This window comes from Zeus faber, assembly GCF_960531495.2.
Source record: "Zeus faber genome assembly, chromosome: 9".
Lineage (NCBI taxonomy): Eukaryota > Metazoa > Chordata > Actinopteri > Zeiformes > Zeidae > Zeus > Zeus faber.
This window is the reverse complement of record NC_137197.1, coordinates 11,330,880-11,345,620: the sequence shown is the minus strand read 5'-3', so window position 1 is coordinate 11,345,620 and position 14,741 is coordinate 11,330,880. Positions and strand designations below refer to the sequence as shown.

Sequence of the window (14,741 nt, the reverse complement as noted above, 5' to 3'; positions counted from 1 at the left end):
AAGATTCTTGGAGTATTAAGTGTTGACCCTTTCCTTCTGCTTAACCGTGCAATTGAGAACCACCAAAACCTGGATCTTGCACCAATAATAATAATAATAATAATAATAATAATAATAATAATCTTGTAAAAGAAAAAGTGAAAATCCATTTAATTCTTGTTTTTACATTTTAGTATAAAAATCAAATTTGTCATGTTTTATGACTCACTTACTGGAGTTAACATCACACTGTATGCTAACAAACCATTTGTATTCCATTTTCTGAAAGTTTCTACGACGCCAAATATGTTTGGATGCTTCCAAAGATATGTCCAGGGCAAGCTGGCGGAGAGACGGATTCGCCGGGCGCGGCTGGTGACCAAAGATGGCCGTTGCAACATCGAGTTTGGCAACGTGAAGTACAGCAGCCACTTCGCCTTCCTCGCCGACTTCTGGACCACCTTCGTGGAGATCCGGTGGCGTTTCGTCCTGTTCCTCTTCATCGCCTCCTTCACCCTCAGCTGGTTCATCTTCGGCCTGCTCTGGTACTGGATCGCCCGCAGCAACGGCGACCTGTCGTGGCAGGGCCCGCCCGCCGACCACACCCCGTGCGTGGACAACGTGGTCGGACTCACGACCGCGTTCCTCTACTCCCTGGAAACCCAGACCACCATCGGTTATGGCGGCCGCGCCCTCACTGCCCTATGCCCGGGCGCCGTGGCTCTCCTCATCATCCAGTCCCTCATCGGCGCCATCATCAACTGCTTCATGTGCGGAGTTATCCTGTCAAAGATCTCCTTACCCAAAAAGAGGGCCAAGACTATCACCTTCAGCGACATGGCCGTCATCAGTCCAAAGAACGGCGCCCTGTGCCTGTCCATCCGAGTGGCCAACCTCCGCAAGACCCTGATGATCGGGAGCCAGATCTACGGCAAGCTGCTGAGGACGAGGATCACGCCCGACTGGGAGACCATGATCCTGGACCAGGTGAACATCGACTTCACGGTGGACGCCGGGAAGGACAACCTTTTCTTCATCTGCCCGCTCACGCTGCACCACGTGATCGACAAGGGCAGCCCGTTCTTCAACATGGCGGTGGACACGCTGCACAAGCAGGAGTTCGAGCTGGTGGTCTTCCTGGACGGCACGGCCGAGTCTACCAGCTCGTCGTGCCAGGTGCGGACCTCCTTCATCCCGCAGGAGATCATGTGGGGCTACAACTTCCTCCCCATCATCTCCAGGAGCAAAGAGGGCAAGTACAAAATCGACTTCTCCAACTTCTCCAAGGTCGTGCCCGTGACCACTGCCCACTGCGCCTGCTGCTTCAACAACATAAAAGGCCACCATCTCCACTCCAAGCACGGCCACCCTAACCCAGGTTTTGAGGTGGTGGATATAAGTGATCCCCCTAACGTCACCAAAATGTGAGCAAAGCCGAGACTTTGTACTCGAGAACACAGACTACAATGTAGAGGCCTCGCCGCCCACATTTTCTTTTGTTGAAGATGAATTTTATATGTGCGTCTTTCAGACAACGGGGGCGTGAGGCTTGAAGTGCCTGCCCGCCTTGTGAAGCCTTCTTAGATGAACTAAAGGGAATTTAGACCCGTGTGTGTTATTCCATCAGCTTTTTCGCACAAAGCTCGGCCCGGATCAGTCGGGCCATTGTGAAGTATTTCCACGCCTCTCGATTGTCGGGTTACCGAGCGACCTGTTTTAAAAAAAAAAAAAAAAAAAAAGCGGAATCAGGTTAGGCGAGATAGGAGGAGCATGGCGGACACCTTTCGCCGCCCGCTCGCCCCAAAGCAGATCCCGAACCGCGGCACTTTCTCCAGATGGTTTAACTTGGCCGCCGGCTTTGGCTTTTGACATCAGGTTTACTTTAGAAAAAAAAAAAAAAAGCAAACGGGTTATCTTGTTACTAAATATAACTTTCTTTTTTAATGGTACTTCTGTGGAATGTTTCAGGCTTGGGACAGGGAAAGGCGCTGGAGTGATTTCTTAGTTATTCATGGTATTGTACTGTACATGGGAGCTTTAACATAAATCATTAGGGTGCTGTATGTTTAACAATTTAAAGAGCAAAGCAATAGCGGTTGAGCTCCGGAGCTGTTCTCCTCCGACGCGGTTCTCCTCCGACGCGTTTTTCTTGTTGCTTTGAGACGCTGAGAAAACGCAGCTCTCAGGAATACACTAAAACTGTGGGTGAATGCATCACTAAACACAACGCGCTGACGAAAAACGCACACACTGTATGTAATGGGGTTTTTTTGGGGGGGGGAGGCGGGGAAGATGGCGAAATAAATGACATTTTTGCACTGAGGAACTTCTCCTTGACAATGACTTACACTGGTAGCGACGGACCTTGATTTAAAAAAAAAAAGGATAAAGGAAAAAAGCTTACGGCGACACCCCCATCATCGCTTTTGTTTCCTTCCCTCCAAACGGAGTCAAGTTGTGACAGCAAACACAACGACCGATCCAAACACAACGGAGCACAATTGCCTCGAAGGTTAGAGGTGTTGATGCCTTCTCATTTAGCCTGCATGCGTCAACGATTTAAACCAGAAATCCTCGTCTCTGTGTTTGTTATGGAGCTGAAGTTGTCATGGTTGTAAACGCTGATGTCGCCGCTCCGACCACAATGTATGGCTGCCGATTTTTTTTAATGTAAATGTTATTGAAGAATTCTTGTCATTTAACACATGAGCTGAACGAAATCTTTGCAAAATAAAACACATTTCAGCGTTCATAAATATCTAATTTATTTTTATTTCATTGTATTCTTCATAATAGTATTATCATTATCATTATTATTGTTATTATTATTGGAGTAATATTTTGATGTATGATATACCATGATATACATAATAGTTTATAATAATAATAGCAATTATTATTATAATTATTATTTTTATTACAAAGGTGTGGAGCACTCCACTCTTTATCTACTATCTATCTCATCTGTTTTTATTTAACCTTATACAGTGGTACCTCGACTTACGACTGTAATTGGTTCTATAAGGGTGGTTTTACTGTATGTTAAAACAGTCGCATGTCGAAGCAATTTTTCCCATATACACAACGCTCATATTTTTCTATGATTTCCTTCTTTCCTTTCCTTTCCTTTCCACAAACACTGTAAATATGAAAAGAATATGGATAAGCCACGAACTACGTGCACACACGATGTAGGTCGCACGCTGACTGACTGCTGACTGACCGCTGACTGACTGCAAATTTCCACGGTCGTATCTTGGAGCAGTCGGTCGCAAGTCGATACAAATTTTCGCGACTATCGCTGCTGGTATCTTGGATTAGTTGTAAGTAGATACAGTCGTAAGTCGAGGTACCACTGTACTATACAATATACAAAAAACGTATACATGCAAAACGGGTGTAAAGTCAATAGAAATTCCCGACACTTAATGAATCACAGAAATGACAATTCTTCCTAAACTGTTCCATGGCTGGACATACTGTATACTGTATTCACAGTGTAATTGATCTATGGCGCTTACCTGTTAACCACTCGCTGTCTGTAATTTTGAGGTGTGGATGAGAGGAAAATGTCATAAAAAAATTCTCCCACGATTTTCATTCCGTCCTCTGTTCTCGCTAAATGAAAAATTTGGTTGCCCAAGCTTTCTCGGAAAACATCCATGAAAACATGCCATCCTTACGTCTTCAATGATATATCAGTCATAGATCTATAGCACAGGCTTTGGTGCTGCCTGGAGGAAGATGACATTCATGCTATTGTTATTATTATTATTATTATTATTATTATTATTATTATTATTATTATAATCACTGTAAAACACTAAACCAAAAACAAACTAAACAAAAAACCAAACCTGTGTCCTCATGAAGGAGAGAGCATCCACTACCACCCGTAGCATTGTATTAAACACTTTGCTCTCTCTCGCTCTTTTCCACTCTACACTATAAAAGGTGATATTTGGTGGCAACAGGGAGGTGTTCCATTTATTTTGAACTTGAAGGACGTTTCATGATCGCTGTCAGTGGAGAACCTTACTGTGAAACGCAGGGTAGGCCCTATTTGATCTCATGAAGATTGAAGAATGTGTCACACGGCGACAGTTTTTCTCAACACCATCAATGTAAGATCATTCTATTGAGTGATAACAATCTTATATTAACGTTATATAGCCTTGAATAACCAGAATGTTATCGCTTAAAATCAAAACCTTTGTGGATGCTGGAAGGTTTGGATTTGGACGTAATATTTTCCCAATTCACTGGTAACTACTGTGCTATGGATTATTTTATTGCATTCCTATGTATTTGAGTCAGGAAATGGATACACAGCAGAAGTCCGCTTGAGAGGTAAAAACATTTATTTGGTCACATTTTTCCTATACATAAGCCCTTTCAAAAGGTATTACTTCATACATCGCAGGAATAGAAATAACAATAATAATAATAATAATAATACATCGGTTAATTGTAAAATTATACATATATATTTATATTTGTTCTCCAAAATACATTGCATATAAAAAGTAGCACGGGTCCCTTTTTCTGCGGAGATTTCTGCAAAACATGGAACTCAAGGGCACATATTTAGAGTAAATCCTTTATGCTACGAATTACATGTTCCCTTTTGTTAAAGTTTAATGTATGAAACGTTAACAGAAGCTGGTTGAAAATAATAAAATCTTTGGTATTGTTTGGCATTGTATATTTTACTTTTTTTTTTTTTTGGTTTTACCATATTTTGAGACACATTGAAAGCTGCCAAATCCAGGGGATATTTGGCATGAAAGGTGATTTCACAATGAAAACTGACCGCTATCTTTATATGTTGAATAAAGAGTAAAACAACAACAACAAAAATAAATCCCCCTTACGTTGGCTTTTGGGTTATGATTCAAGCAGGCATTTGTGGTTTTAGGAACAACTAGAAAATATCTTGTGCACTTTCAGGCACTTAGGACGTTACATATCGAATTCCAGAAATAATGAAAACAAGAAACATTAAATGTAAAAATGTATTGCCCAAATTTACAGATATAAAACGCTTCAAAATGTTGAAAAAAATACGTAGCAGAAAATGGACTCAAAAAGGTTTGCATTTTTGACCGAGGTCAACTCGTATTAATTCTCTTGACTTTTTCTTCTCTTATACTGTGTCACATATGAAAATAACTCTGCATAATTTATACAGTAAGTTGCTTTAATGCCTAAGTTGACTGATGCTTAAAAATAATAGAACATAGGTCTGACAAACGCACAGCGTTCGCGAATCTGAGGATTTCTCTGTTTAATCTTGTCATACTTTATCGGTTTGGTTTCTTCATAAACTACTTCATTCCCCAAGTAATTCATTTTCAAGTGTCCATTTTCAGTTATTTTAAAGAAATACTTTTTTTTTTTTTTTTTTTTTTGCCACAAAAAAAAAAAAAAAAAAACCAAAACTCTTTGAACACCTGAAGATGGAGATAATAGTTTAAACTGATACTGTTCCGCGAGGGTCAAAACAATAATAATCCACCGGTTTGAGATACAAACACGTGCGTTCCGCTGGTCTCTGTGTCAGTGAGGAACTTACAATAGGTAGCACATTCAGCTTTCCAACTGAGATCCAGACCTGGCAACGTGGGAAAACCGCCCCGACCTCCAAACGCCCACTGTACTGACCAGTACACCGGCCGCGACACAATATGTCTGCTATCGTCAAAGTGCACTTCAAAATCAAACTTTGTCAGATTCACGGTCCGATACGGAGTCTCGGATTGTTTTTAAGCACCAATTGTTTTTGGTCGTACAAACTAAAGAATAGACTGGACCAGTGTTTCCCAACCCCTTTTTTTTCCCATGCCACAGCACACTGTTTACAAGTAAATGAAATAATCCTACAGCACCATACCACTATGCCGTTAACTAATAAAAACTTCACAAGCCCCGAGAACTGTGCTTATTATCACGGCCGACTAATAGTTAGCGATGTAAGACTCGCAAAAGATTCATTCGTGGCGAACAAATCTCTTAAACGACTCGGCGGTCGGGAGTCACTCCAACAAAAGGGTTGGCGAGCGATTGAATCTTCGACTCACAAACCGAAAATAATGACCCAGGACTGGAGTAGAGTCGAAGACAATAAAGGTCGTAGAATTTGGCATTCTTGAAACTTGATCTCGTCCTTAATGAATGCAGACCCGCTATTCTGGCTGGAACTGATTCATTTAGCTTAATTAGTAGCGCCTCGCAATTTCGATGTTGCAAGGCAAGAGCCAGCTGTCGAATTTTGAACATTTTCACGGCACTCCTGGCGCTCTCTGACGGTGCACTCGTGTGCCGCGGCACCGTGGTTGGAAAACACTGGACGAGACGTGGCCCCTTATGGCTCCGCCGATTTGATTGTGACGCCCCCACTGTGAGATTACGGCATTAATTATCCATGTAGTTAAAAACGGGCAGCGCGCATATGCTGTGTTAAGGCACTAGAACTCACCCACTCTAAATGTTTGATTTATGGCCCTGAGTTTAGACGGCCTGGACACGTTTATTTCGTCCCGGTTTGATTACCGAATGAAGAACCTCTGACAAAATGTAATTTCGCTGCAGGGTAGGTATCCCCCCCCTTTTGGTGCGTTTCACCAACCAACCGGAGCACATTCACATTAATACTGATTAAGTCCATTAACCCAAACATCTGGGTAAAGGCACGGCTGAAAGGCAAAAACAGCATGGCAACAACACTTTAAACAGCCCCCCTGAAAAAAAATAAAATAAAATAAAAAATAAAAAATAAAAAATACAATTCAGACCTGGGATAATTTATTGTTAAGAATCGCTTCAATTACTTTCTGATTGGGCTTCTCCGCCTGCCGTAGAAAAGTAACCAAAGTCATCGAATCATTTGAACCCGGGCCCTGCTGTACTGTCCTGTATGTGCCACATACAGCGCTCACACATCTCTCTCTAACTCTTCTCTAGCTTTCCAGTTTTGGAGGATAGGATACAATTTATTGCATAATGCATATCTTCCGAAATGTCATTCAGTGCTGAGAAAAGTCCTCTTGTCCAAACGAGTTTTTCGAAGGATTCTCCACACACACACACACACACACGCACACACACACACACACAGGTACACATAAAGGGGTGGCGGATGGGTGGACAAAGACCGAAGACAAAAGCGCTGGATCTGGTTGGAAACTGACCAAAAAAAAAGGAAAAAGGAGCCGGAGTTAAAATAAGCAGATGCTTCCGGAAGCGTAACGCAGACGATGGATTGAGGAGGATGTCGATTCAGAGCCGTGGAGACTAGGCTCATGTCTGGCGGGGGAGGAGGAGGTGGAGGAGGAGGAGAGGAAGGAAGGAAGGGGAGGAAGGGGAGGCATTCTATGGCTTTGGCTTTGGCTTTGGCAGCTCAAACTGGGTCAGGGTTTTGGACGGGACATTCACTCATTCATTGGCCCCGTGAGTGCTGCTTTCAGGAGGATGGGAGCAGAGAAAGGCACACAGGTAACACAGACTCACGGCCAAAAACATCAACAGAGACGCGGAAATCAGTCGCCAGTCTTTTAAGTAAAAGTTAAGTAGTATTCCATTTTTTGGACCGTAGCATCCAGTTGTTTTTGTTACATACAAGACGAAAAAAAAAAAAAAAAAAAAAAAAAATCTCCTCCGATTCCATCATCATCGTTCATTTATTTATTTATTTTTGCCGTTTAGAGGCAGAATTTCTTCGGAGGCGAAAATGACCTCCGTACTAGTCTTTAGTTGGTTTTGTGAACTTCATTGTGGAAGGACGGGGGAAGAGGGGAAGTTTGTGGAATATTGGGATGGTTTGGAGTGGGTTGGCATGGATGGGTCGGGGGTCTTAGTAGTAACTGCCCAGGTGCGACGGCATGTGGGTGTTGGGGTGGCGGGGCACGTTGGGGTTGGGGTAGATGCCGGCAGTGGGCGAGCTCCAGTAGGGAGCGCTGGGTCCGAAGAAGTTGGAGGAGGTGACGGGCATGGAGGGCGGGTGCGGCGACACGAAATTGACCTTCTGCTGGTGGGCGTGGTAAGAGGGCACGTAGGCCAGGTCCGAGGGGTACTTGTACATGGAGGACTCGGTGGGGTGCGGCTGCAGGGCCTGCGCGATGCCGTGGAAGTCGAACTTGTAGGCATAGCGCTTGCCGTGCACCTTGGTCATGATGTTCTTGTCATAGTAGTAGCGCAGGGCGCGGCTCAGCTTGTCGTAGTTCATGTTGGGCTTGCTCTTGCGCTCGCCCCAGCGCCGCGCCACCTCGTCCGGGTCGGTCATCTTGAACTCGCCGTTGGTGCCCTCCCAGGTGATGCAGCCGGCGTTGGCGCTGTCCGACAGGAGCTCCAGCAGGAACTGCCACAGTTGGATCTGACCAGAACCTGGGTAGACAGAAGGTATACACTTGTCAGACGATGATACTGTACATCTTCGTCCAAAACCCGAAACCAAGGGCAAAATAAATACATTATTCATTATTGAAAGCTCCATGAACCATTACTCATCGAGTGGAGAGCGATGATGTGGAAAGAGTTGACACCCCTTCATGAGAAATTGGAATATGAATGCCTAATTAGACTAAATGAGGCAAGCCGCATTCAGGACATTTCGTTGGGTTTCTCCTCTTACCTGGATTGGCTAGACGACTACTGGTGGGGCCCAGGATCTGGTAGGGATCTATGGAGGTTAAGGTGAAAAAAAACTGGGTTATCCTACACGGCAATAATTAAAAACTGCAAAACCAACAAACCAAAAGGACCCGGGGTACGGTAGCTTCCCACGTCCGCAGGTGTAACGTGAACGCACCGGATATAAAGCCGACAGGGCATCAAAGGGGAATATCAATCGATTTATCTATCCTTCCCATTTTCCTTTCCCCGATGATGCAGACGATGGGGAGAAAATGCAAATGCACGCAGATAGGAGATGAAATATCACAAATGTGAAAAATAACGCAATAGCTAACCAAATGAGTGACTATAGCGTTACGCTGTACCGATTTGCATTGGAATTGCGTTGTGTGCTCCCGGTGGAGAAGGAAGGTAAAAGAGGCCATAAAACCCACGGCAGGGACCAAGATGAAGGAGAAAGGTACTAAGCACGCGAGGAAATAAACTAAAAAATTTGTCGATTTCATGAACTGGGGCGTCAGAAAACGGCCACGCTCGAATATGAGACATTACAGGAGATTGCGGTGCTCACAAGCTAATCGCACGACCGTAACCGGTGAAAAAACCCGGACGGGCTCCCTTGTTTTTTTTTGATAGTTTACACGTTTATGTGCTCAAATAGCCGTTACCTGGCTGTGCTCTGGGCTGCTCGGTAGACTTGGACACATTCTGAGTGACCGCCGGCGAGCCTGCAGAAGAAGGAGCAGTGATCAGGGGGAAGAAAGAGGGGGAGAGAGAGGGAGAGAGAGAGAGAGAGAGAGGGGGAAAGAGAGATTGGGAAACAGGCGTACAGTCAGGGAAATAAACAGTAGGGCGGTCGGGCTACGCATGGCCATGGCATGTCCGTGGCACTCCAAAGAAAACAGGGCAGTAGCGGGTAGCTTGCCTAAGCTCTTTAAAGCTCCTGTTCACGATCTGATGACAGGGGTTTTAATCTTTGGTGGTCCGCCATAGCCTGTCTGGCACTCTGTGGATGTTGGAACTCCCCCCGGAACAATCCAGACGAGGAGGGTCAAATGGGATTAGCAAGACTCTTTCGAAGGTCTACTTTGGCCTCCGGTGGAACTACCCAACGGGCGGAGGCATGGACAGAGAACGTTCCCGCTACTGCCCAGAATGCTCATTGTGCCGTGCTGTGTTGACCCCACACCCGTTGTCCACTAGGCAGACCACAACACATCTGGATAAGTGTTGTATTTCCAAATACTCAAGCACGTAGGTCAGGTTTTTTTTTTTTTGGAAAAAAAAAAAGCCCCGGTAACAGCTGCTGAGCTGAGAAAATAGCCTTTTTGTCCATATCGGCGTCCTCACCTTTTCCACTGTGCATGTTGTTTGACCATCCTGTTCGCCGTACAGCGTCGTATGAAGTGTCTGAGCGAGAAAAAAAAAAACCACAGAGAGCGACAAGGTTATTCATTCGTCCAGACCTTCTCCAATGTTTTCTCGGAGGGCGGGGGAAAAGGAGACAGATGCCTTAAAATCAAGACGGTATTTGATGGATGATCATCTTAAACCTCGCAGTCTGTGGTCTTAACATGAATGGACCAAACACCTGCTCGCCCATGTCTGGAAAAAACAGCTTCATATGGACACCCAGACTGTCGATGAAATAAGGAGAGCACAATGCCAACAAGAGTCTATAAAAAGGATCCATGTGACTATCAAAGTGCTATCCAAGAAACCTCTCACAGGATATCTGGCTGGAGTAATACGGTTTTATTTGGCACACAGCTATGGCCCAAAAGTGGATTATATCCTCAAAATGTTGTGATTTTAAATTACAGTTGGTGGAACAGGTTGCAGCGTACTGACCGCAGGATGTATGGCCTCACTCAAGCAAAAAGTTCAGCCATAGCGGAGACACATGCGTGGTACAACCCAAAGAGTTTTTTAAGAGTGTTGTAAGAGTTACCAACACGCGTCCGGACCGCGGGTTGGAGTATTACTATGTCACAAACCGGCTTACACCGCAATGAATGGACTCTGGTAACCTGGATGGCAACAGAGGACAGTCAATTTCCAATAAAGTATCTTTGCTCCATCTTGGTTGCCTTTGGTGGGCTTTACTATTTTAGGAAGGGTCGGAACGGTCGCCAGAGGTCAGAGTCGGGGGTAAAAACGACACCCTAAGTAACCCGGCGCATGATGCACGGGAGCAGTTGCCTTGTTATCATGCATTACAAATCTTTTGTCGATGGTGGTACACACACACGCACGCACACGCGCACATACACACACACACACACACACACACACACACACACACACACACACACACACACACACACACACTCCTCGGCAAGAGTGTGGACACAGCGTGATAGCGGTGACGCAGAATCCTGCTGCCATCAGCAAACAGGGCGGGGGTCAGGAGATCCCTTATCACCACTGCGGTGGACGGAAATTTACGGAAGCGCGACGGAACATGGGATGAGTCCTCCTCGGTTTACACCGACTGCCAAACTGGCCCCCGAGCCACAAGAGGTGGTATGAAGACTTGTGTGTTACGCGTGCTTTTAAGTGAATATTCATCCCTATTTTCATCTTAACCACCAAAACCACCAAATCAGCTAAATAAATGAAAAAAAAAAAAAGACCTTTTTCAATACTTGTTAATTTAAAGTCATTTAGTCATTTACCATCAGTCAATTAGGAATTCACACTGCGAGTGCTAATGCTTCCCTTCCCAACCAAGCTCCTAATGTCGAAATCAAGACCACATGATTCTGGCCTGATTTTCCACTCGCCGACAGGTTTTTGGCGATTGCCGGGCAAAGCCCAAAATCGAGGGGAAATCATAGGAAAAAGTGGTGTGAACCGCCCACAACGCGATCAGAGCACTTCCAGATGCCGGCGAGGTATCCAGCAGGTTTAAGTTCTGGTCATGTCAGGGTCCACTCGGGAGTGACGCAACGAGCTACAGCCAATGAGCTGCAGCCAATGAGCTACAGCCAATGAGAGCAGAGGCGGGGTAACGGGGCGAGGCCGGAGTCGAGAAGAAGAGACGGGGCTGCACGGAGGGAGCAGCAGCCAAAAACATACAACATACCTATTATAGTTCCCATCTCGCAGTTTTTTATATGTTTCTTATTTAAATTCTGTTATTTGTTTACTTACAGTGATCAGGAATAGAAAGTAAATAATCGTATGGTATCAGGTGTCAATTCTCGCGTGTGTTTCCGTGACAAAACGTAGTTTGGAGACCCGAGAGACTCGTCGGGGATTCCTCCTGGTGAAAGGACTTGCAATGTGTGACCGCCGGTTGCCCATCAGTCATGTAGCGGGCAAACCACAACACTGCAAGATTCCCCATCGCAAGACACAAAGCTGTGTAGTGTGAACGGACCCGACCACTTTGAAAGTCGTCTGCTGTGCTGGTAAGAATGTGCGCCGCGAAGAAATGGGAATAAAGTGCTGTGATAAAACGTGCTTCTCCTTTAAGAACAGATGAATCATCACATAATCCGCTGGTTATGGAGATGTCCTGCCCGCCCCGTGCTGCCATTAGACGCAGTTTACCATAATGCCACTCCATGCATTACCCTGCGTTCATGCATTATGAAAAAGTCTGGTTGTCATCATTACCCGCGAGAAGGAATCTGCATACAGTATCCCTGTATTCAAAGGCAAGGTTTGCTCGCAAAGCCGCCCGGATATATATATCATCGTTCATCGAATTACAAATTAACGACCGTGACACAAGATCACAGGATCAGCACGGAGCTGACACTGAGTCTGGGGGAACCACTCATTCCACTGGGTGTTAATTGGGGATATTTGAAGCGACACGCGTGATAGATTGTTTTGGATGTAAGATTTTGATCTCAGTGAGACAACCTGGTTAAATGAACTGATATTAATAACTGGAGGCTTCCAGTCGTCAATAAATGAGCTGAGCATTCTTCCAACCGCTGCCGCGACACGGGCAGGTATCGCCTCCCGCTGTACAACACCGCCCTCTGGTGGCTGAGGATGTCGCTACATCAAACCAGGTCAGATGACGTCCACACACACAGGTTAATACACTTTATTTCCTCTTTCCTGACGTCACTTGCCTGTTCTGTTTCGTCTCTTTGCTCTTCTCCACACGGGTTATTTGACGGATTTTTACAGATTCCACTGATCAATTCAAACGTTTTAACTCCTGATGACCTAAAGTGGAAACAGGGCCTCAAAAGCAGGAGCTCTCTCTCTCTCTCTCTCTCTCTCTCTCTCTCTCTCCCCCCCCCCTCTTTCTCTCTCTCCTCGCAAATTTTGGTTGCATGTGGACAAACGACGCGGTTCGATCCCGAGACTGAAGTCAAAGAAAGGTTGGGGGCGGGGGCGGCGGTGGAAGAAGGGAAGGTAAGAGGAATAAAGGCCTTTTTAAAAAAAAAAAGAGGAGGAAAGAGGAATAGATGGATGAATAACAAGCGGGCGGCCGGCGCTCAGCGGAGGCTGTCGGGTCCAATCTGGCGTTGGGGGAGAGCAGCGACTGGTGAGTGTGTGTGTGTGTGTGTATGTGTGTGTATGTGTGTGTTTGGGGGGGTGGGGTGGGGGGGGTGTCCTGAGAGAGTTGCGTTTCCTGCCTGCCTCGCCTGCAGACAACCTCTCTTTGTTTTACTGGCCCTTTTTTCCCCCCCTTACACTAACCTCAAGCCACCGCCACCAACCCCCCCCCCCCCCCCCCCCCCACACACACACACACACACACACACACCCACACACACACACACACACACACACACACACACACACACACACACACACACACACACACACACACACACGCACACACACACACACACACACACACACACACACACACACACACACCCTGACCGACTTCTCCACCGCCCCCGAAAAAAACACAAGGGGGCTGCCTCCTTCCACGAGCGGAGAGAGGGGTCAAGAAGCAAACACACAGGATGGAGGGATGGAGAGAGGGATGGAGAGAAAGTGATTAAGTGATTGACACTTGGCGATATGAACAGAGTGGGCCAAGTGAGAGGCAGGAATGAAAGAGGGCGAGAGAGAGAGAGCGAGCGAGAGAGAGAGAGAGTGCAAGAGAGAGAGAGACAGAGAGAGAGAGTGCAAGAGAAAATAGGAGGGAAGGGGGGGGGGGGGGAGCCCCTGCTCAGACGAAACACAACATTGGAATTTGGAAAGAAAACAATGATGTTTCAAAGCGGCTACTGTCTGCCGGGGACGGCCATGTTTGAAAAGCCGCACGGTCCAAGTTTTTGTCAACGTGTTCGCATGGCGGCGAAAGAGGGGTCCGCCGCCGTTTTTTTTGCAGCCGGCGGAGCGCACTAAAAGGACACTCTTCCCAAGTGGAGGAAAAGGACGAGAAAGAGGAGAAAAACAAAGCCGACCGTTTTGACAAAAAAATAAATAAATAAAAAAATACACGGAGAAGAAGGCAAGGGGTCAGGAAGCGGAGGCGGGGGCGAAAGGTGGAGGTGAGCGGGGGCAAACTCGGGTGCCGCCCCGGTCCCCGGACGAAGGCAGAGAAGACCAGAACCCCGACACGCAACACACACAAGAGCCGCCTCATCCACCGCTCCTCCTCCGCCCCTCCACCCTCTCCGCCACCCCTCCACCCCCTCATCCCTCCTTCATTTTTCCAGGCCCCCGCTCCGCTCCGGAGCCCAGTTTCCACTCCGGGTCTGGGGCGTGGCGCTGCTGCTCCTGGGAGACTCAGACTGCAGCAGCGCTTAGTCAAAACAAGGCTCGCACAAAGAGAGAGAGAGAGAGAGAGAGAGAGCGAGAGAGCGAGAGAGTCAGAGAGAGTCAGAGAGGGAAAGAAAGGACAGAGAGAGAGTCGAGTCATGGATCGCTTTTTTTGGGGATTTGGGTTTTTTTTTTCAACACCCACCGTCTGAGCCAAGGCGCGAGAGGTCCAGACGGAGTCAACTTTTGTAATGCTCGTAATACAGGTGCTTTAAAAAGCCATCTGTGTGGAGAGCAGAGCCCCAGAAAGAGGAAGAGAACTATGTGTGTGTGTGTGTGTGTGTGTGTGTGTGTGTGTGTGTGTGTGTTTATGTGTCTAATGTCTATTTTCGGTTTATTTCGATGCACTGCAGCAGTTCACTGCCATGGAAAGGTATCAG

General features: G+C 46.3%; 2 protein-coding genes across 5 annotated transcripts in view; one reads left to right on the top strand and one right to left on the bottom strand.

Annotated features, from left to right (window-relative positions):
* Positions 1 to 285: 285 nt before the first annotated feature.
* Positions 286 to 1,407, top strand: LOC307234509 (ATP-sensitive inward rectifier potassium channel 1-like; the record flags this gene model as incomplete). The annotated part of the gene is made up of 1 exon (XM_080006252.1): positions 286 to 1,407. One exon carries the CDS (start codon positions 286 to 288, stop codon positions 1,405 to 1,407), a length of 1,122 nt encoding a protein of 373 aa, XP_079862378.1.
* Positions 1,408 to 4,322: 2,915 nt separating this feature from the next.
* fli1 (Fli-1 proto-oncogene, ETS transcription factor) overlaps positions 4,323 to 14,741 on the bottom strand; it is a 36,869-nt gene continuing 26,450 nt past the window's right edge. For 3 of the 4 annotated variants that reach the window (XM_080006541.1, XM_080006544.1, XM_080006542.1), the window contains 4 exons: positions 9,961 to 10,020; positions 9,279 to 9,338; positions 8,609 to 8,656; positions 4,323 to 8,361 (listed from right to left, as the gene is read on the bottom strand). In XM_080006541.1, the coding sequence (XP_079862667.1) occupies positions 7,832 to 8,361; positions 8,609 to 8,656; positions 9,279 to 9,338; positions 9,961 to 10,020 (698 nt within the window). In that variant the 3' untranslated portion in view covers positions 4,323 to 7,831. The remainder of the gene's footprint in view (positions 8,362 to 8,608; positions 8,657 to 9,278; positions 9,339 to 9,960; positions 10,021 to 14,741) is intronic. The other variant, XM_080006543.1, reaches the window with a different exon arrangement.